At 42.4% G+C, this 21,291-nt stretch overlaps 1 protein-coding gene and 1 long non-coding RNA gene across 4 annotated transcripts in view; one reads left to right on the top strand and one right to left on the bottom strand.

The window, feature by feature from the left end:
- Positions 1–11,805, bottom strand: part of fam20a (FAM20A golgi associated secretory pathway pseudokinase) — an 83,519-nt gene extending 71,714 nt beyond the window's left edge. For all 3 annotated transcript variants that reach the window (XR_012095973.1, XM_073026142.1, XM_073026141.1), the window contains exon 1: positions 11,374–11,805. Coding sequence is in view for 2 of the 3 variants with exons in the window: in XM_073026142.1 (XP_072882243.1) it covers positions 11,374–11,780 (407 nt within the window). In the remaining variant the exon portion in view is untranslated. The remainder of the gene's footprint in view (positions 1–11,373) is intronic.
- The window catches only part of LOC140714688 (uncharacterized), a 54,095-nt gene that overhangs the window by 18,941 nt on the left and 13,863 nt on the right, over positions 1–21,291 (top strand). The gene's annotated exons all lie outside the window — the stretch shown is intronic.

The raw sequence follows: 21,291 nt of genomic DNA, 5'->3' as shown, positions 1-21,291 counted from the left end.
CAAATGTTCAGTTGGATTGAGATCTGGACTCTGACTTGGCTACTTTTAGAGATTAACTTTGTTGTTTATAACCACTCTTTTACATCTTTGGCTTTATGCTTGGGGCCATTGCCTTGCTGGAAAACAAATCTCCCAAGTTGCAGTTCTCTTGCAGAATACATCAGGTTTTCCTCCAGGATTTCCCTGTGTTTTGTTGCATCCATTTACTCTCTCCCTTCACAAGCCTTCCAGGGCCTGCTGTAGTGCAGCATCTCCACAGCGTGATGCAGCCACCACCATGCTTCACAATAGGGATGGTGTGTTTTTGATGGTCTGCGGTGCTTGGCTTGCACCAAACATAGCGTTTAGTCTGACGGCCAAAATGCTCAATAGAACCTTCTTCCAGCTGACTTCAGAGTTTCCCACATGCCTTCTGGCAAACTCTAGCCAAGATTTCATGTGAGTTTTTTTCAGCAATGGCTTTCTCTTTGCCACACTCCCATAAAGTTGCAACTGGTGAAGCACCCGGTTGTATGCACAGCCACTGAAGCTTGTAACTCCTCCAGGGAGGTCATAGGTCTCCCTCACTAGTCCCCTTCTTGCATGATCACTTAGTTTTTGAGGACGGCCTGCTCTAGGCAGATTTACAGCTGTGCTATATTCTTTCCATTTCTTGATGATTGACTGAACTGTACTCCAAGGGAAATTCAGAGACTTGAAAATCTTCTTGTTTCCATCTTCTGACTTGTGCTTTTCAACAATCTATGTTGTCATGGAGCACTTTTCCCCAGGATACTAACTCATCAGCAGCTGGATATTCCAGATACAGGTGTATTTTTACTACAATCAAGTGAAACACCTTGACTGCACAAAGGTCTCCAAAAACAGATTTCCATTTAACTTATTATGTGACTTCTAAAAACCAGTTGGCTGCACCGGTGATGATTTGATGTGCCATATTAAAGGGGGGGGGGTGTTGAATACTTGTGCAATCACTTATTTTGTGTTTTGTATTTATAATTAATGTAGATCACTTTGTAGAGATCTGTTTTCACTTTGACACAAAAGTCTTTTTCTGTTGATTGGACTCAAAACAGCCAAATTAAATCCACTGCAATTCAATGTTGTAAGACAATAAAACGTGAAAACTTCCAAGGGGGCTGAATACTTTTTATAGGCACTGTATGTACTACTAGACGAAGAAAGGGAAAAACATCTTACTTAGAGTCTCCGTCTGTTCTCGACAATGCCTGACCACTCCAACAATGGCCTCTCTGCTTACACTTCATTTTATATAGGCTCCGTAGCTGGCGTGGTGAGAATGTATCCAGGATTAGTGACATTTTCTTAGTCTGAGATGAGAAATACATCTTCATGAAGTCCATCGAGCTTCAGCTCCTTAAAGAATGTGTTAGGGAATTAGAACTGCGGCTCAGTGACTTTAGGTTGATATGGAAGAATGAGGCAGTGATAGGTAGGAACTACAGGGATGTAGTCACCTCTGACTTGCAGGGGGGAGATACCTGGGTGCCTCTCAGGAGTAAGTATGTGGCCATTCCCCTCAATAATAAGTATCCTGCTTTGGATACTGTTGGGGGGGAAGGTGTGGAATAACCTACCAGGAGGAACCTGCAACAAGTGAGTCTACTTTTCTGGCTCAGAAGGTAAGGGGCGTGAAGAGGCCTGCAGGGGGATTTCATAGTTAGAGGAGCAGGGGATTTCATAGGGGATCATAGGGGATTTCATAGTTAGAGGAGCAAGGGATTTCATAGTTAGAGGAGCAGACAGGAGATTCTGTGGATGTGATAGAGACACCCCAAAGGCATGTTGCCTCCTAGGTGCCAGGGTCAGGGATGTCTCAGATCGGGTCCACGACATCCTTAAGGGGGAAGGGGAGGGGGAGCAGCCGGAGGTTGTGGTACATAGGGGTACCAGTGACGTGGGTAGATAAAAGGAGGAGGCCTTGAAGAGAAAATATAGGGAGTCTGGTAGAAAGCTGAAAAGCAGGACCTTCAAGGTAGTAATTTCTGGATTGCTTTCAGTGCCAAATGCCAGTGAGGGTAACAATAGGATGATTTGGCAGATGAATGCATGGCTGAGGAATTGGTTGAGGGGGCAGGTTTTCAGACTTCTGGATCACGGAATCTCTTCTGGGGAAGGTGTGACCTGGATACAAAGGGCAGGATACACCTGAACCCGAGGGGGAGGCAATATCTTTGTGGGCAGGTATGCTAGAGCTGTTGGGGAGGGATCAAGTTAATTTGACGGGGGATGGGAATCAGAGTGATAGAGCTGAGGGATGGGGCAGTTGGTACTGTATTCAAATTGATGTGGTGTGTAACGAGACTGTGAAGAAGGACAGGTAGATAGGGCAAAATTGCAGCTGGGTGCTGAATCGAAGTGTGTCAAAGTTGAAAAGGGTGATGAATATAAGATTGAAGGTATTATATTTGAATGCACACAGTATATAGAATAAAGAAGACGATCCTGTAGTGCAATGAGAGATTGGCAGGTATAGCACTGCAGGTATCACTAAGCCATGGCAGCAAAAAGATCATAATTAGGAACTTAACACCCAAGGGTGCACATTGTATTGAAATGACAGGCAGGTAGGCAGAGAGGGTTGGGTGGCTTTATTCATAAAAAGTAAAATCAAATCCTTAGAAAGGCGTAATATAGGGTCAAAGATGTAGAATCCTTGTGGGCAGAGTTAAGAAGGTGCAAGGTAAAACAACCCTGATGGGCATTATAGACCCAGGATGTGGGGTACAAATTACAACAGGAGATAGAGAAGGTGTAAGAAGGACAATGTTGAAATAGTCGTGGGAGATTTCAATATGCAGGGAAATTGGGAAAATTGGTGTTGGATCCTAAAAGAGGGAATTTGTAGAATGCCTCCGAGATGTCTTATTTAGAGCAGCTTGTAGTTGAGCCCACAATGGGAAAGCAGTTCCGGATTGAGTGCTGTGTAGCGAAGCAGATTTGATTAGGGAGCTTAAGGTAGAGGAAGCCTTAGGAGGCAGTGATCATAATATGATAAAAAGCAACACACACAAACTGCTAGAGGACTGCAGCAAGTCAGGCAGCGACCATAGAAATAAACAAACTATCGACTTTTCAGACTGAGACCCTTCTTCAGGACTGGTAATGAAGGGGGGAGATGCCAGAATTCTGCTCCTATGTCTTATGGTCTAACCCAGCAGGTCATACAGCATCTGTGGAGGGAAAAGGACAGTCGATGTTTTGGATTGAAAACCTTAACCAGGAATGGAAAGTAACATGGGAGTTAGTGAGTATAAAAAGGTGGGTGTAGAGAGGGCTGGAGCTGGAACTGGCAGGTGTTAGGTGGATCCAGGTAACTGGTGTTATAGCAGGTGATGGAGGGGGGAGAATGGGAATGATGCAAGAGGCTGGGAGGTGTTCCGTGGAAGTGACAAAGGGCTGTGAATCTGCTGAGCACATAGTCGAAGATTCAGAGAGTAGCAGAGATCACAGAGGATAAGCCCACTATTCCTATTTTGTTTAGGAAACAATACAAAATTGATCATAACAATAAATAGCATTTCACGGTCAAAGGAAACCAAGAACTACTCATTCCACTGATTGCTATACAACCAGATAATCTGCCTCAGCTGTCAGTTGTGGGTTAAGTATTGGCCCGGAGAGTTAGAAAATTAACTGAAAATCTGCTTAAGTTACAACAGTGACTGTTGTCTAAGAATTTACTGTAAATTGCTTGGGGACCACCTGAGGTTAGGAAAGGTGCTAAATAAATATTATCTGCCTCTAAAACTTCTGTTCATTAATTTATAATGTCATTTGTACTGCTTACGATTCCTTCAGATGAAAGGATATTGTTGATGGAAGAAACACCACTTGTGAAAAATGCTCACTAAAAAACGGTTCAAAGGGCATGAGTGGCCAATTGTTCCTATGTGATCAATTGGACACCAGGACAAAGTCTGCATTTGCCATTACAAAATACAGGCTTGTGCGGAGAAGGTAAAAATGCTTCCTGGTTTAAAAATACTTCAGCTCAAGAGTATAATAAAACAAATTTTGGCTACAATTTGTTTTAACCTGTAATTGCTCACAAAACACTTATGTCTTCAGCTTTTAGATGCTCTGTAGATGATCTGTTAACTTCTAGTCAGTATTTACTGCTGTCAATCATAAACAGTGACTTCTGATTGGAGATACCAATGGGGAAAAAATCAAGCTCTTGAGCCGAACAAAGCAAGAGAGACCAAATCAGGGTTAATATTGTGTTTAAAAACTGGGAAGATAAATCAATTTTGCTTGCTGAGCTGTTAGACAGATTGGCAATTGAGGAATAAATGACAATTTTTGTGAGTAAAAGGTTTTTTTTGTCTATTGTTCCTGAATATAGTTTAAGAAGTATACACAAAGTTTTGATTGTAACAAAGTAACATTTCTCTTAGTTTCACTGCTGTCCATACTAGGGCGTGTTGTTAAAAAATTTACTCTAATTAAAAAAGTAGAGAATGCAGTTTTACGTAAGTGATCCACTTCCATTTATCAATATTCAATATTTCAAACGAGATGAGTATTGCTCTCAACAGGAGCTTGCGAGGAAAAAGAAAGATTTTTTTCCCAGCATGTGAAATAGCTTGCACTCTTGAAATAACCCGCTCAACAATCTTCTTTACTATACAACAAATTACACGTTTCTCTTACCAAGGATGGTATTAACATTCTGCTTTCTTATTCCTTCAAAACCACAAGGAGAGGATGAGAGCACTGAAATGGATTTGATTCATATATGCTATAACCTGCAGCAGGGAGATCAAATCCATTAACTCAATCCCACATGGAGTTAATTGTTGAGTCTCTCAAAATCACTACACTGATGATTGTACCTTAATGTTGAAAACAACTTGATATCCTAACTCCTGCAGTTTATCTGATGGTAAGTCCATTTTATCTAAAGATTGGACACGAGTCATAGATGTGACAGGTAAATCTCCAGATTAGGTATTCAATGTGGTCTTTACCTTGGTGACTATCTTTCTCTGCGATTGACTCAAGATATGCATAGGCCCTTTGTCTGCAAACACCAGGTGTCACTATGTACTGATCTTTCACTGGTGTTGAGAAAGATGGGACTGGTTCTTATTCCAATATTCTGTATTTCTTCTTTCTGTATTATTTCTTCTTGGGCAGTCCATTGATGTGACTACCCTGGGAATTCAGACTCCTCTACAAATGAGGCCAAAGGTACCTGGTGGGGCAGGTGAGTGGGTTGTGGGGGAGTGCATCCACAACTTCTGCTCCTTATGCAGGACTTCAGTGTACAGCGATTGCATGGGCACTTGGTTCTCAACACTATCCTGAATGCTCCTTCTGCACTTTTAATGGTTATTCCCAAGAGTCAGTGGGGGCTTTTGCTATTTTTTAGGAAAACTGCATGCATCCTTGAATCTTTCACTCTGCTTGTCTGGTCATCCCTGAGCTTAGAGGAGGGTGACCACTTCAGCACTGTAGTGTTGGGTATGCAAAAGGTGTATATAGATTGAGTTATCAAAGGGGTCTGTTGCTTAGACCAGATCGCCATATTACATTGGAGCAGAATTAAATGATTTGGCCTATCGAGTCCGCTGTGCCATTTCATTATGGCTGATAAATTTTCCGCCTCGGCCCCATTCTTCTGTCTTCTCCCCATAACCTTTGGCACCCTGATTAATCAAGAATCCATCAACCTCTGCCTTAAAAATGCCCAATGACTTGTCCTGCACAACTGTCTGTGGCAATGAATTCCACAGGTTCATCACCATCCGGCTGAAGAAATGTTTCTCAACTCTGTTCTAAACGGACGTCTCTCAGTTCTGAGGCTGTGTTCTGTGGTCTTAGACTCCCGTACTATAGGAAACATCCTCTCCACATCCACTCTATCTGTATCCTCTGGTCCGAGACTCCCCCACTATAGGAAACATCCTCTCCACATCCACTCTATCTGTGTCCTCTGGTCTTAGACTCCCCCACTATAGGAAACATCCTCTCCACATCCACTCTATCTGTGTCCTCTGGTCCGAGACTCCCCCACTATAGGAAACATCCTCTCCACATCCACTCTATCTGTGTCCTCTGGTCTTAGACTCCCGTACTATAGGAAACATCCTCTCCACATCCACTCTAACTAGACCTTTCAATCAATATTTGACAGGTTTCAATGAGATCCTCGATCATTCTTCTAAATACCATAAGGTAGCAGCCCAAAGCCATCAAACGCTCCTCATATGTTAACGCTTTAATTCTTGGGAGCATTTTTGAGAACCTCCTTTGGACCTTGTCCAATGCCAGCACAACTTTTCTTAGGTAAGGGGCCGAAAACTGCTCACAATACTCCGGGAAGATGAATCTCAGGGTTGTATATGGTGACATATATGTACTTTGATAATAAATTTAGTTTGAACTTTGAACTTTGAAGTGCACTCTGACCAATGCCTTATAAAGCCTCGGCATTACATCTTCGCTTTCTTTTATTCTAGTCCTCTTGAAATGAAAGTCAACATTGCATTTGCCTTCCTTACCATCGACTCAACCTGCAAGTTAACCTTCAGGGAATCCTGAAATAGGACTCCCAATTCCCTTTGCACCACTGATTTTTGAACTTCTGCGCTATTTTGATAATAGTTCATGCCTTTATTCCTTCTGCGAAAGCTCATGACCATGCACTATATTCCATCTGCTGCTTCATTGCTCATTACCTCAATCTGTCAAAGTCCTTCTGCAGCTTCCTTCTTTCCTCAACACTACTTGCCCCTACGCCGATCTTCATATAGTTCGAAAACTTGGCCACAAAGCCATCAATTCCTTCATTCAAATCGTTGACATATAACGTGAAAAGAAGCAGTCTCAACTCTGACCCCTGCCAGAAAACCACTAGTCACCGGCAGCCAACCAGAAAAATCTCCCTTTAGAAAACTGTGCTGACTTTGGCCCACATGCTTCCAAGTATCTTGAAACTTCATCCTTAATAACAGACTCCAACATCTTTCTCGCCACTGAACTCAGCCTCTAATTTCCTTTCTTCTGCCTCCCTCCCTTCTTAAAGAGTGGAGCGACATTTGCAATTTTCAATTCCTCTGGAACCATTCCAGAATCTAGTGATTCTTGAAAATCATTACTAATGCCTCCACAATCTCTTCAGCCACCTCTTTCAGAACCCTAGGTCCATCTGGTCCAGGTGACTTCCCTACCTTCAGCTTTCCCAGCTTGCCAAGCCCCTTTTCCTTAGGAAAGGCAACAACACTCATTTCTGCCTCCAACACTCTTGAATTTCTGACATTCTCCTCGTGTCTTTCACAATGAAGACTGATGCACAATTCTTACCAAATTCGCCATTTCTTTGTTCCCCACTACCGTTCTCCAGTGGTCCAATATCCACTCTCATTTCTCTTTTACTCTTCATATATCTGAAAAAACTTTTTGTATCCTGCTTTATATTATTGGCTGGCTTACCTTCATATTTCATCTTATTTCTCTTTATGGCTTTTTTAGTTGCCTTCTGTTGATGCTTAAAAGCTTTTAAATCCTCTAACTTCCCACTAATTTTTTACAGTATTATGTGGCTTCTTTTCTGTTTTTATGCTGTGCTTGACTTCCGTTCTCTGCCACGGCTGCCTCATCCTCCCTTTAGAAGGCTTATTCATCTTTGTGATGTAATTTTCCTGTCTTCCAGAGTTCCCTCAGAAACACCAGCCAGTGCTGTTCTGCTGTCATCCTTGATAGTGTCCCCTTCCAGTCAAGTTGGGCCAGCTCCTCTCTCACATCTCTGAAATTCCCTTTACTCCACTGTAATACTGATACATCTGGTTTTAACATCTCCCTCTCAAACTGCAGGGCGAATTCTATTCTATTATGCTGGAGGAATGGAAGCCTTCTCCTTGATTATGAAGCAGTTATGACTTTCTCAGCTTTGATCTCCTTTAGTCAAGTGAAAAGGCCATCCCCATCTAAGTTATTCAGGATTTGCAGTTACAGCATTTGGTGGAATCTGTTACGTGCATTTGCAAAGGAGGGGAATAAAGAGTGGTGTTTGGGCAGGTCTACCCTGAATAATTGTACAGTGCTGGACTGCAAGCAATAAGATTCAGAATGAAACAAATACCAGCTGTCGGAGGGGTCTCCTCAGCTCGGTGAAAAGCACCCTTCGATCTGCTCAAAATGTTCCAGTCTCCCAGTGCTAGAAACTGCAGCGGTCAAAGGCCATACCGAGTCTCAGCTTCGTAGGTCTGTTGGGGGAAGGCCATAGATACACCTTCTCCCCCAAATGCAGGTCAAGAGGCTGAAAACACGACAAAATATCCCTGTATCATCACTACTGAACATAATTCATCTCATGCTGGCAATATGATATAATCTTTTAGGTAAGAGACAATGGCAGCATTTAAGAGACATTTAGATTGGCACAAGAATAGACAGGAAATGGACAGAAATGGACCATGTGCGGGCAGATAGGATGGCTTTAAATTACTGTGGGTTCGATTACTGCCGCTGCCGTAAGGAGATTGTACATCCTCCCTTTGACCACGTGGGTTTTCTCTGGGTGCTCTGGTTTCCTCCAATGCTCTGAAGACATCTGATTAGTATTAGGATTAGTGAGTTGCTGGCATGGGAAGTGTGGCGAAACTCACGGGCTGCCCCTAGAACCATCCTTGCCGATTTGATTTGACGCAGAAGTCACACTTCACTGTACGTTTTGATGTTTCAACGTACGTAAAGCTAATCGCTAAAGTCTTCCAATCTTTAAAAATTGGAAGCATGACCAGCACAGATACTGTGGGCCGAAAGGGCCCTGCCTTCCACAGAGTTCTATGTAAATGTCATGAGACACTCAGGAGTGCATGTAATAAACATATTCTGTCTTGTACTATGAACAGTGACTTCTGTACTTAGTCGTTCATAAATTTGTAAATTTGTAGACAATTAAGAAGTCAACTCTGTTAAATCCTTAGCCTGAAAAGTCAACTCTTCATTCCACTCCACAGCTGACCAGCCGAGTTCCTCCAGCATTTTGTGTGTGTTAATCTGTTAAATTAAACTGTATTTTTACAGTGAAATAAGCCAGTGGTGAAATAATTGAATTAACCGATGCCTTCCTTTCAAAGGATGACACAGTAGCATAATGGTGAGCACAGCGCTTTACAGTAGAGATGACCTGGGTTCAATTCCCACCACTGCCTGTAAGGGCTTTGTATGTTCTCCCCATGTCCGTGTAGGTTTCCTCCAGGTGCTCTGGTTTCCTTCCATAGTCCAAACACCTTCCCGTTTTTTTGGTTAGTTGGTTATTGTAAATTGTCCTGTGATTATGCTAGCATTAAATTGGGAAAATTGCTGGGCATCACGGAAGGCCTATTCCACACCATATCTCAATTAATAAACTCCAGCTTGTGGTGCAATTGTGCTTTAAACCAGTTTAGTGACTTCCAAAAGTGCACTGTGCACAAAGTATTTGAATTTATGACATGACTAACTGGTTGGGTTTGCTCAGTTTATAATCCAATCTATCATGTTTGGGAAAAGAAACTTGGTGTCATTAATCATTTCTACCCACAGACGCTTTAGGGAGATCTATGGATCCTGTTTTACTTAAAGTTCAGCCAAATGTGTTGTAAAAATGATTAAGATGGCTTCCTTGAAAAGTAGGGGTTCTCCAGCACCAGCCTATCTGCATTGGCCAGTTTTCAATTGTTACTGACATGGTATATAGATTGAGGTGTCAAATAAGTCAATTGAACACTGGAGGAAAAGAAGCCTTCTCCTCCGTTCTGGGCCAATGAAGCAGTTATGATGCTCTCAGCCTGCATCTCCTATAGGCAAGTTTCAAAAGCCACCCCTATCTAAACCAAACACGAGGAAATCTGCAGATGCTGGAAATTCAAACAACAACACACACAAAATGCTGGTGGAACACAGCAGGCCAGGCAGCATCTATAGGGAAAAGTGCTGTCGACGTTTTGGGCCGAGACCCTTTGTCAGGACCAACTGAAAGGAAAGATAGTAAGAGGTTTTGTGTCCCAGCATATGTTCCACCTCAGCTTCTGGGCAAAGGTCTTTTCATGACAACATACAAGGCTATTCAGTCCCTCAAGTCTATGACAGACCATAGAGCAGTACAACACAGGAATAAGTCCTTCAGTTCCAGGTGTCTGTGCAAAACAGAGTGCTAAATTTAACTAAATCTCTTGTGCCTGCATGTGCTCCATATGTCTGCATCCCTGTGTCTGGTGCGTCCATCTAACAGCCTCTCAGACGCCACAATCCTATCTGCTTCCGCCACAAGCCCCTTTCGGACACTTGGGCACTCTCTATGTAAACAAACATTTCTCCCCCTACTTTCAATTATTTTACATCACTTTTGCACTACTTTTTATTCATTTTATTGTAGCTTACAGTAATTTGTTATACCTGCACTGTACTGCTCCCTAAAAGCAACAATTTTCACTACTTATATCAATGACAACAAACCTGACGATTCTGATTCTGAATTTCTCCTAGTATTTGACATTTCTACACCGGGGGGAAACAAGATTCTGACAGATTACCTTACCTATGCCTCTCATATTTAAAAACAAATTGATCGCTTCTTAAATCAACTACACCGATGGCCTTACACCCATGATTTCGCTGGAACCGGTCCTCTCCGGGACACCGGTAACCCACCTGCTGTAAGCTGCAGTCACCCTGTGAGACAGGGGCTTTACTTTCGCGCGACCCTTGTCGTCTATCATCGGCTCAGCACTCATGAGGGAAATAAGAATCCCGCCGACTCAACAGAGTGGACACACAAGATGCTGGAATCCGGAGCAACAATCTGCCGGAGAAGCTCAGCGGGTTGTGCGGAAGGAGATGGATCAGTCGACATTTCGGGTCGAGATCCGGAGTCATCGGGCCAACCCAGATGAAGGGTCTCGTCCTGATACTTCGACAGCCTACTTCCCGTCACGGATGCTGCCCGACTTGCCGAGTTCATTCAGAATCTTGCACGTTTGCGGCTCAGCAGAACAGCCCGTACAAGCTGGCCACTGGGATCGCGAGCTGTATAACACCAGCGTTGTCTGTACTCTCCGAGACACCATTGAAGTTGCCTTATGTTCACCCCCGAGGACAGTTTAAGTTCTCAGGGGTTTGCCTCACCCTCGTTGAAAGAGAGCAGGGATTACTTTTTATTCTAAATGACATTTTCCAAGCTTTAAACTAATACAAAAACATATCTTGGTGCACTTGCATTAAAACGCATTATTCATACAGTGACAACGTAGCTCGGCACCTATACTCAACTAGTCGTGAGCAGAAGCGGCTGGCGGATTTAGACTTTCTTTTATCTTTAGTTTCTCGCTGTCTACAGCCACTGCGTTTCCCACCCCTTACCTGTTCGCCCGCTTAGCCTTGTGCTCGTAGAACTTGACAGCGGCGTCTCTTTCCAAGAGGGAGTCGCCTAGCCCCCGGCTCGGGGACTGCGCACGGTATAAGGGGTGCGAGAAGAGTTGGCGGAGTTTGGAGAGAGTTGGGCTGAGATGCCAACGTGCCCGGGCTCCGCTGCTGCTGTTGGCCGGGCTCAGGCTTGCGCCCCGCAGCTCGGCGCACGGACACTGGCCGCGGCCGAACCGCCGCCGCTGCTGCAACTTGGGTAAGATATTGAAGAGCAGATCGACCGTGAAGGCCGCCGAGAGAAGCAGGAGGATCAGTAATCTGTTCCTTCTACTCCACATGCTGTGTCTCAGCCGGTGAGTGTTTTGCCTGCCAAAGTGTCTGTCACAACACGACCCACGCTCCATCAGCTGAGGCGCAGAACCTTCTTAAAGAGACACTACATCGGCTCTGCCCTTGGGAAAACACACGCCCACATTCCCATCCACACATAAGTAAATGCAGATGCTCCCTATCCTGACGGTTTCGGCACATCTGTTGCCCCCCAAACAATCTTTGAACTCCAACTTGAGTCAAATTATACACTGCAATATTGACGGGAAGGTGCATATTTTGGGACCGATTAATAAGAGCAGAAACAAATACATTCTAGCTGAAAAAGAGCATGTGAGGGAATGGGTCAAATTGATTACAGGACCGTGTACATTAATATTTGCATTGCAGGCTGGATTTTGGTGGACTTACTAACGACTCGACTTTTTAGCCTTCTAGATAACTTGGTGTTGCAAAGTTCGAAGTTCAAAATTCATAGTTAATTTATTATCAAAGGACATATATGTTAACCTGAGATCAGTTTTCTTGCGGGCAAACTCAATAACTCCAAGAAACATAACAGAATCGATGCAAGACCACACCCAGCAGGAGGGACAAACAACCATTGTGCAGAAGACAACAAAACTTTGCAAATACAAAAGAGTGAAAAAATTAAATAATGATAAACAAATAACCAATAAATATCGAGAAAATGAGATGAAGAGTCCTTAACGTTGGTCTATAGGTTTTGGGAATAGTTCAGTAATGGGGCGAGTGAAGTTGAGTGAAGTGTTTTCTCTGGTTCAAGAGCCTGATGGTTGAGGATCTGTTTCTGTTCCTTAACTTGGTGGTGTGACTCCTGAGGCTCTTGTACCTTCTTCATGATGGTTCCTGCGATAGCACTCCATGTAGATGTGTTCAATGGTGGAGAGGGCTTTACCTGTGATGGACTGGACCATATCAGCTACATTTTGTGGGATTTTCCGTTCAAGGGCATTGGGGTCTCCATACCAGGCTATGATGCAACCACTCAGTATGCTGTCCACCACACACCTATAGAAGTCTGCCGAAGTTTTAGATATCATGCTGAATCTTGGCAGACTTCTAAGGAAGTACAGGCGCCACTGTGCTTTGTTGGTAATTGCTCTTAGGTTTTGCGTCATTAGCATGTTTGAAGTTGTTTTCTTTATTACAACACTTACATCGGGTGGTTGTGGCGTAGGTTGGGTGTAACCAGGTTCAGTTTAGACTCAGGTTTCACCATGGTCAAATCAGGTTTGGAGGCAGACACCTTCTCTCCACTGTAAGCTCTCAGCCAACACCAGTCTTTAAAAATCTAAGTAATATTACAAGAACATTTTAAAGGAGTTGTCCAGGAATTTCTAATAGGCCATAAGACCATTAGACCTTGGAGCAGAATTAGGCCATTCAGTTCATCAAGTCTGCTCACCATTCCATCATGGCTGATTTATTATCCCTCTCAACCTCATTCCCCGTAACCTCTGACACACCAACTAATCAACAACCTTTAAAAGTACCTAATGACTTAGCCTCCACAGATGACTTTGGCAATGAATTCCACAGATTCACTACCCTTTGGCTAAAGAAGTTCCTCTTCATCACTGTTCTAAATGGACTGCCCACTATTCTGAGGTTATGCCCTTTGGTCCTAGACTCCCCCACTACAACAAACGTCCTCTCCACATCGACTCTATCTAGGCCTTTCAATATTCGATAGGTTTCAATGCAATCCCCCTCATTCTTTTAAGCTCCAGTGAGTACAGGCCCAGAGCTATCGAATGCTGCTCATACATTAACCCTTTCATTCCTGGAATAATTCTCGTGAAATTCCTCTGGACCCTCTCCAAGGCCAGCACATCTTTTCTTAATAAGAAGCTCACAGCTGCTCCCAATTCTCCAAGTGTGGTTTGGTCAATTCATTATAAAGCCTTAATATTCCTCACCATCCCAACTGTTATATTCTAGTCCTCTTGAAATAAATGCTAACATTGCATTTGCCTTCCTACCTACTGGCTCAGCCTGTAGGTTAATCTTTAAGGAATCCTGCACAACCAAGTCTGCACCTCTGACTTTTTGAATTTTCTCCCCATTTTCTAAATGAAAATGAATTTAAAGTCCATCCCGAGCCTCACAGGCTCATCAGGCCGGTGCTTATGCTGGTTTCCGTGGCGTGAAGCGACTGAGAGTACTAGACTCCCCCCGGATAGGATGCCATTCTATCGCAAGGTTAACCCCAGCATTTTGCTGGTACCCATTTTCAGCTGGGTGGACTGGAGCAGTGTGCGGTTAAGTGCCTTGCTCAAGGACACAACACGCTGTCTCGGCTGGGGCTCAAACTCACAACCTTCAGATCACTAGTCCAATGCCTTAACCACTTGGCCACATGCCACACATTTAGAAAACAGTCTACACCTTTATTCCTTGCACAAAAATGAATGACCATACACATCCCTAGACTATACTTCACCTGACAATTCTTTGCCCATTTCCCTAATTTGTCTACATTCTTCTGCAGACTCCCTGGGTCTTCAACACTACCTGCCCTTCCATCTATATTTGTATCATCCAAAAACCTGGCCACAAAACCATTAATTCTGTCATTGAAATTATTGTGTTAACTTGAAAAGAAATGGTCACAACACTGACACCTGCCAAACACAACTAGTCACTGGCAGCCAACCAGAAAAGGCCCCCTTTATTCCTACGCTTTCTCTCTTGCCAGTCAGCCAATCTTTGATCGATCCTAGTGTCTTTCTTGCAAAACCATGGACTCTTGTCTTGTTAAGCAGCCTCGTGTGCGGCACCTTGTCAAAGGCCTTCTGAATATCCAAGTAAATAACATCCACTCCTTTGTGTATACTGCCTATTATTTCCTCAAAGAATTTGAACAAACTTGTCAGGCATGATTTCCTCTTAAGGAAACTATACTGACTTTGGCATATTTTTTAATATGCCTCCAAGTATGCCGATCTTCATCCTTAATCATAGACTCCAACTCTGGTTAACTGGCCTGTATTTTCCTTTCTTCTGTCTCCCTCCCAGTGACATTTGCAATTTTCCATTCCTCAGGAACCATTCCAAAATCCAGTGGTTCTTGAAAGATCATTACTAATACCTCTACAATCTCTTCAGCCACCTCTTTCAGAACCCTGGAGTGCAGTCCATCTGGTCCAGGTGACTTATCTATATTCAGGCCTTTCAGCTTCCCAAGCACCTTCTCCCTAGTAACAGCAACAACACTTACTTCTGTCCCCTGACACTGTTGAATTTCTGTCATATTGATAGTGTCTTCCACAGTGAAAACTGAATACTTATTGTTCATCCACCATTTCTTTGTTCCCTATTACTACCTCTCCAGTGTAATTTTCCAGCGGTCCGATATCCACTCACGCCTCTCTTTTAATCTTTATATAGCTGAAAAACTTTTGATATCCTCTTTTATATTATTGGGTAGCTAATCTTGATATTTTATCTTTTCTCTCCTTATGGCTTTTTTAGTTGCCTTCTGTTGATTTTTAAAGGCTTACCAAAACACTAACTTCCCACTAATTTTTGCTATGTTATGTGCCCACTCTTTGGCTTTTTGCTGTGTTTGACTTCTCTTGTTACCGACAATTGCCAACTCCTCCTTCTAGAATACTTTTTCATCTTTTACATATATCTATCCTGCACCTTCTGATTCAACCTCAGAAACTCCAACCATTGCTGATCTGCTGTCATCCCCGCTAGTATCCCCTTCTGGCCCCTCTCTCACGCCTCTGCAATTCCCTTTACTCCACTATAATACTGATACTTTAGCTTCTCCTTCTCAAACTGCAGAGTGAATTCTATCATATCATAGCCATGGTTTCCTGAGGGTTCCTTTACCTTAAGCTCACTAATCAAATCTGTTCATTAAACAACCACCAATCCAGAATTGCCTTTTCCCCTAGTGGGCTCAACCACAAGCTGCTCTAAAAATCCATTTAGTAGGCATTCTACTAATTCCATCTCTTTGGATTCAACTCCAACCTGATTTTGCCAAGCTACCTGCATTTTGAATTCCCCCATGACTATTGTAACATTTCCCTTTTTACATGCTATTATATTTTGCAATGTAATTTCTCCCCCACATCCTAGCTAATGTTTGGAGGCATGTATATAACTCCTGCAAGAGGGCCACAACCTTGTTGTGGTTTGGAGGATTGTATACCTCAATGACCCAGAGAGCGATGTTGGCTGGAGTCAGGGCTTTATGCTTTAGCTCTTGGTAGGTCACCCATGCCAAAGGGTAGAGGACAGGTTAGGATGGTCCACTAGTCCTCCAAGTTTGAGGGTTCAGCTCAAGGCTAACAACTGTGACTGGTAAAACAAAATTGTTATGGAAACAGCAGTGAAGGATCTTTCTACATCTGCGTGTGATGGTATTCTGGGACATGCATGACTGACAGTAGTGAAATCTGAGAGGAAGCTACTGAGATGATGAAGGAAGCCATGAGCACTGCCAGAGATGGAGGACCTTCATGGCCACACTGAACCCCAGCAGCATAATGGGCAGTAAATAAAGTATATAACTTCCGTCAGTTACTCATGCAGTTTCTTCACTACACCCACAGGGATTCTACATCTTCCGATCCTATTATCCCTTTCTAAGGATTTGATTTCATCTTTTGCCAATAGAGTCACCCCATCCCCTCTGCCTACCTCTCTGTCCTTTCAATACAATTTACTGTATATTACTGGATGTTAAGCTCCCAACTATGACTATTTTTCAGCCATGACTCAGTAATGCCCACAACATCATCTACAGTCTCTAACTGTGCCACGAGATCATCTACCTTATTCTGCATACTACATTCATTCAGATATATAACACCTTCAGTCCTGTATTCATCACCCTTTTTGATTTTGCTCCCACGCCACTCTTCAACTCATCCCACTGACTGCAATTTTGTCGTAACATCTGCTTGTCCTTCCTCACAGCCTCACTATACACTACATCTACTTGTACCAACTGCCTCATTCTCAGCCCTATTACCCAATCACCCCTCCCCCCGCCAAATTATGTAAACCCTACCCAACTGTTTGAGCTAACTTGCCCGCTAGGACATTGGTCTCCCTTGGGTTTTGGGTTTATTTGGCTCTATCTTGAAAACCACCACAACTCCTACAGGGACACTGTAGTAAAAAAGTTTATAATGCATTTAGCAATCAAAGAAGATTTAAAATGTGAATAATATGACTTGGAAAGAGAAAGAAAATAATAAATGACCCTTCTGTCTTGGATTTGTTTTGACAACAGTCAAGTAAATATTATGAATATTATACCTAAGAGAAATACATTCTTTAGAAATACTGATTGCCAATTATTTAAATGATTCAGTTATGCACCAGTGAACCTCTTTGGAAATCAACTTTAGGCTGATGTTGCAGGTTTTGTCAGTTTCTAACCAATTCTGCTGAGGGGTGAAGAGTTGATCAAAAATATTCTGTCATTTTGAGTTTTTCAATCGAAATTCCAGTATTTTTAATGCAACTGTTGGTGCAGTCTGTTCCTCTTTAATAAAAAGCACACTGCAACCTTTACCATTATTTACACAGGACATAATCAATCAATGTTGAACCAGCTCCAGGTTTCCTTCCAATTAATAATCAACTAACCTCCTTTGAAAATTATCAGGAAATTTTCCCATTTCCTCTAAAGTGATTAAAATAACCTAGCAGACTGAAATTTGAGGCATAGGACCAGAAGTACCAAGTAATGCGTGTATGGTGTATGAATACAATTATGTACGCTCAGTTGCCAGTTTATTAGGCACAAGAGTGGAACCTAGTGTGATCTTCTGCTGCTGTAGCCCATTCACTTCAAGGTTAGACTTTTGTACATTCATGTGGTTATATGAGTTACTGTCGCCTTCCTGTCATCTTGAACCAGTCTGGCCATTCTCCTCTGACCACTCTCACTAACAAGGCGTTTTCATCCACAGAACCGCTGCTCGCTGGATGTTTCTGTAAACTCTAGAGACTGTTGTGTGTGTGAAAATCCCAGGAGCTAAGCAGTTTCTGAGATACTCAAACCACTCCACCTGGCATCAACAAACTTTCCATGGGTCAAAGTTACATGGGTCACATTTCTTCCCCATTCTGATATTTGGTCTGAACAAGAACTGATCCACTTGACCGTGTCTCCATGTTTTTATGCATTGTTGCAGCCTCATGATTGGTTGATTCAATATTTGCATTCATGCACAGGTGCACAGGTGTATCTAATAAAATGGCCACTGAGTGTATATCACTAGGACAGCAAAAGGTATTTATCAGAATCATTCTGAGGTCAACGTAGCACTTAAATTTTTAACCTAAATAATAAAGATGATTAAACAGAAAAGAAACATTTCCAATCAAAATTTAGTTAATAGCAACAAGAAGTTCAGGGTATGGATACCAATATGGGCCTTTTGGCCCGGAACTCTGTAATCTAATCAACGAGTCTCTTCAGAGAACTTAAGATGACATGAACGTTCCAATTAGAGAAACTGGCAAATCAACTATTCACTTGTAAACTTAGCTTTCGATAGAGTACAGAATGAAAGGGACAAAACTGAATTTAAAGACCATAAGATATAGGAGCAGAATTAGACCATTCAGCCCATTGAGTCAGCTGACTTATTATCCCTCTCAACCCCATTCTCCTTCCTTCTCTCCACAACCTTTGACGCCCTTACTAATCAAGAACCTATCACGCTCGGTATTAAATATATGTAAACCTCAGGTTCTGAAGGCTCTGCGTAAGTCTATGGAAGACCGTCTCTGGCCCTGCCAGACGGGTGAAATTGAGGTATAAGTCCACCCTGAAACCCCCCTGTTTGTGTAGATGCTGCATAATTTGTTACCCTGTTACAAATCAGTCCCACGAAATAACAGACAGTACACCGCACACAATTACGGTAAATGATTAGCTTTATAGTTGGCTACAGGGTTAGTGAAGAAAAAGCAAAAAAAGAGAAGGACCCATTTTAATGAAACAGTCTAGTATGCACAAGTTGGAGCTCACAGTTTCCCCTTTGCCGACTCTCCTTACGTCTCCCCGGCCTTCGTCGGATCACGGCTCCGCTCCGGCATCTTCCGTCTTCATCTCCCGCCAAACAAAAGGCCCAGGTCACCGTGGTGTCAGGCACACGGCACTAAAACACCCCCCCCCGTCATTGGGCAGCTCACATTCCAAAGCAACCGTCATCTCTAACCGTAACCCAAACACTGCTTCTACAGAAAGACCATTACATTAGCAGTGAAACACTTCCCAGGGTTTTACGCATACCCATTGAAGTTGGCCTCCTCGGCCATCTGTGGCAATAAATTTCATAGATACACCAACGTCTGGCTGAAGAAACCCCTCCTTATTTCTGTTTTAAAAATACATCATTCTATTCTGAGGCTGTGCCCTTTGGCCCTTTTCTGATACTCTATGGCAGAGGAAACAGGAGATTGAAGTGAAGCTTGCATCAAATCCCATCCATAATGCACACTGGGGTAACTAACTGTGAGATAGGATCAGAGAGTTCTCCCTAAGTACTGTGTTTAAATTTACATAATAAGGCACACACAATTTTACTCGATGCCATCACTTGGCCATTCCTGGTATTCAGAGATGCCAGATTCCTTCTTGAAAGCAATGAAGGGTAAAAGCCAGTGTAATATTTTAAATTTATAATACCTGCACATTTTCAAAATATTATTAATAGAGCCTAATGTAATTTTTATTGGTCACCATCTTATTAATTTTTTATTTCAAGCCCGCAGGTGCCTGGGTGTGAGAGTGTTACATTGAAGTGAAATAATCCCTTGAGTTAATCATGAATGCAGACATTAAATGAGTTATTCTGTTTTCTGAGCTGACTACTTACCGACTTGACATTTCATTACCATTAATAGTAGTCTTCAGCTTTCAGACTTCAAGCTGTAGAACTCTCTCCCTAAATCTCTCCACCTTGGCTATGTTTCTTTCCTCTTTTAAGACAAGTCAAGTTTATTGTCATTTATGGTATATAATGTCCATAACCATATATTGTGTAGATGGAAATGAGATAACATTTCTTCAAATCTGTACAACACAGTAGTACACATAACATACGTAACATATGATGACTTATGAGGAAACTCCACAAAACCTATCTCCTTGATGAAATGGTTTTTTTTCGTTAGACCTAATAAGCTACGAATCTGGCTAGTTTTGCATTTTGTTTGTTAACTTTCCTTTGAAATGTCATACACACACAAACTATTTTATTGATGTTATTGCCCACTTTAAACTGACCTTTGTAATGCTTAACAAATCTATCACTTCATCAACAATGCCTTTTACAAGCCCTGGTTAACTGATATTTAATGCCATTGCTTCTGCCAAAGATGAGATAACTGATCAAAAGTCCATTGAAAGTGTGCAAAACACCATGGCTATGCATTGATTTTAAAACCATTATCCTTTCTTTGGAGTTCTTTCATTTTCTAACCCTTCCTTATCTCTCGAAGTATCTCCTATACCACAGATTTTCCAGATATCTGTACCTCTTCTAAGTTTGGTCCTTTGTACAAACCAGATCTCCACCATTGGCATCCATGCCTTCGGCAGCAAAGCTAACACTGAGAATTTCACTATTAAAATCTTTCCATTTCTTTAGCCCTCTCTTCACATTACAATGCTCCATTAAACCTACTTTGACTAAACTCCAGTCCTAACAGTCGTGATCTTTTTCCCCCAGAATATTATTTGAACAGTATTATGAAACACTCTGGAATGTTGTTCTATATTAAGTGCCCTTACACTCAGAGGCCACTTTAGTAGGTACACCTGTAAACTTGCTCATTAGAATCAGAATCAGGTTCATTATTATTGGCATGTGACGTGAAATTTGTTAACTTAGCAGCAGCAATTCAATACAATAGATAATGTAGCAGAGAGAAAAAAAATAAAAAACCAATAATAAATAAACAAGTAAAACAATTATGTATATTGAATAGATTTTTTTAAATTTCCAAAAACAGAAATATTGTATATTAAAAAAAAAGTGAGGTAGTGTCCAAAGATTCAATGTCCATTTAGAAATCAGATGGCAGAGAGGAAGAAGCTGTTCCTGAATTGCTGAGTGTGTGCCTTCAGGCTTCTGTACCTCCTACCTGATGGTAACAGTGAGAAAAGGACATGCTCTGGGTGCTAGAGGTCCTTAATAATAGACGCTGCCTTTCTGAGACACCGCTCCCTAAAGATGTCCTAGGTATTTTGTAGGCTAGTACCCAAGATGGAGCTGATTAGATTTACAACCTCCTGCAGCTTTTTGTGGTCCTGTGCAGTACCCCCTCCATACCAGACAGTGATGCAACCTGTCAGAATGCTCTCCACGGTCCAACTGTAGAAGTTTTTGAGTGTGTTTGTTGACATCACAAATCTCTTCAAACTCCTAATAAAGTATAGCCGCTGTCTTGCCTTCTTTATAACTCCATCGATATGTTGGGACTAGGTTAGATCCTCAGAGATCTTAACACCCAGGAACTGGGCCAGAGAATCTTAACACCAGGTTGTTGCTGCGGCACCATTCCACTAGTTGGCAT

This window comes from Hemitrygon akajei, chromosome 22 (assembly GCF_048418815.1).
Source record: "Hemitrygon akajei chromosome 22, sHemAka1.3, whole genome shotgun sequence".
Taxonomy (NCBI): domain Eukaryota; kingdom Metazoa; phylum Chordata; class Chondrichthyes; order Myliobatiformes; family Dasyatidae; genus Hemitrygon; species Hemitrygon akajei.
Note: the sequence above shows the minus strand (reverse complement) of the source record. Positions and strands in the feature narration are given on the sequence as shown.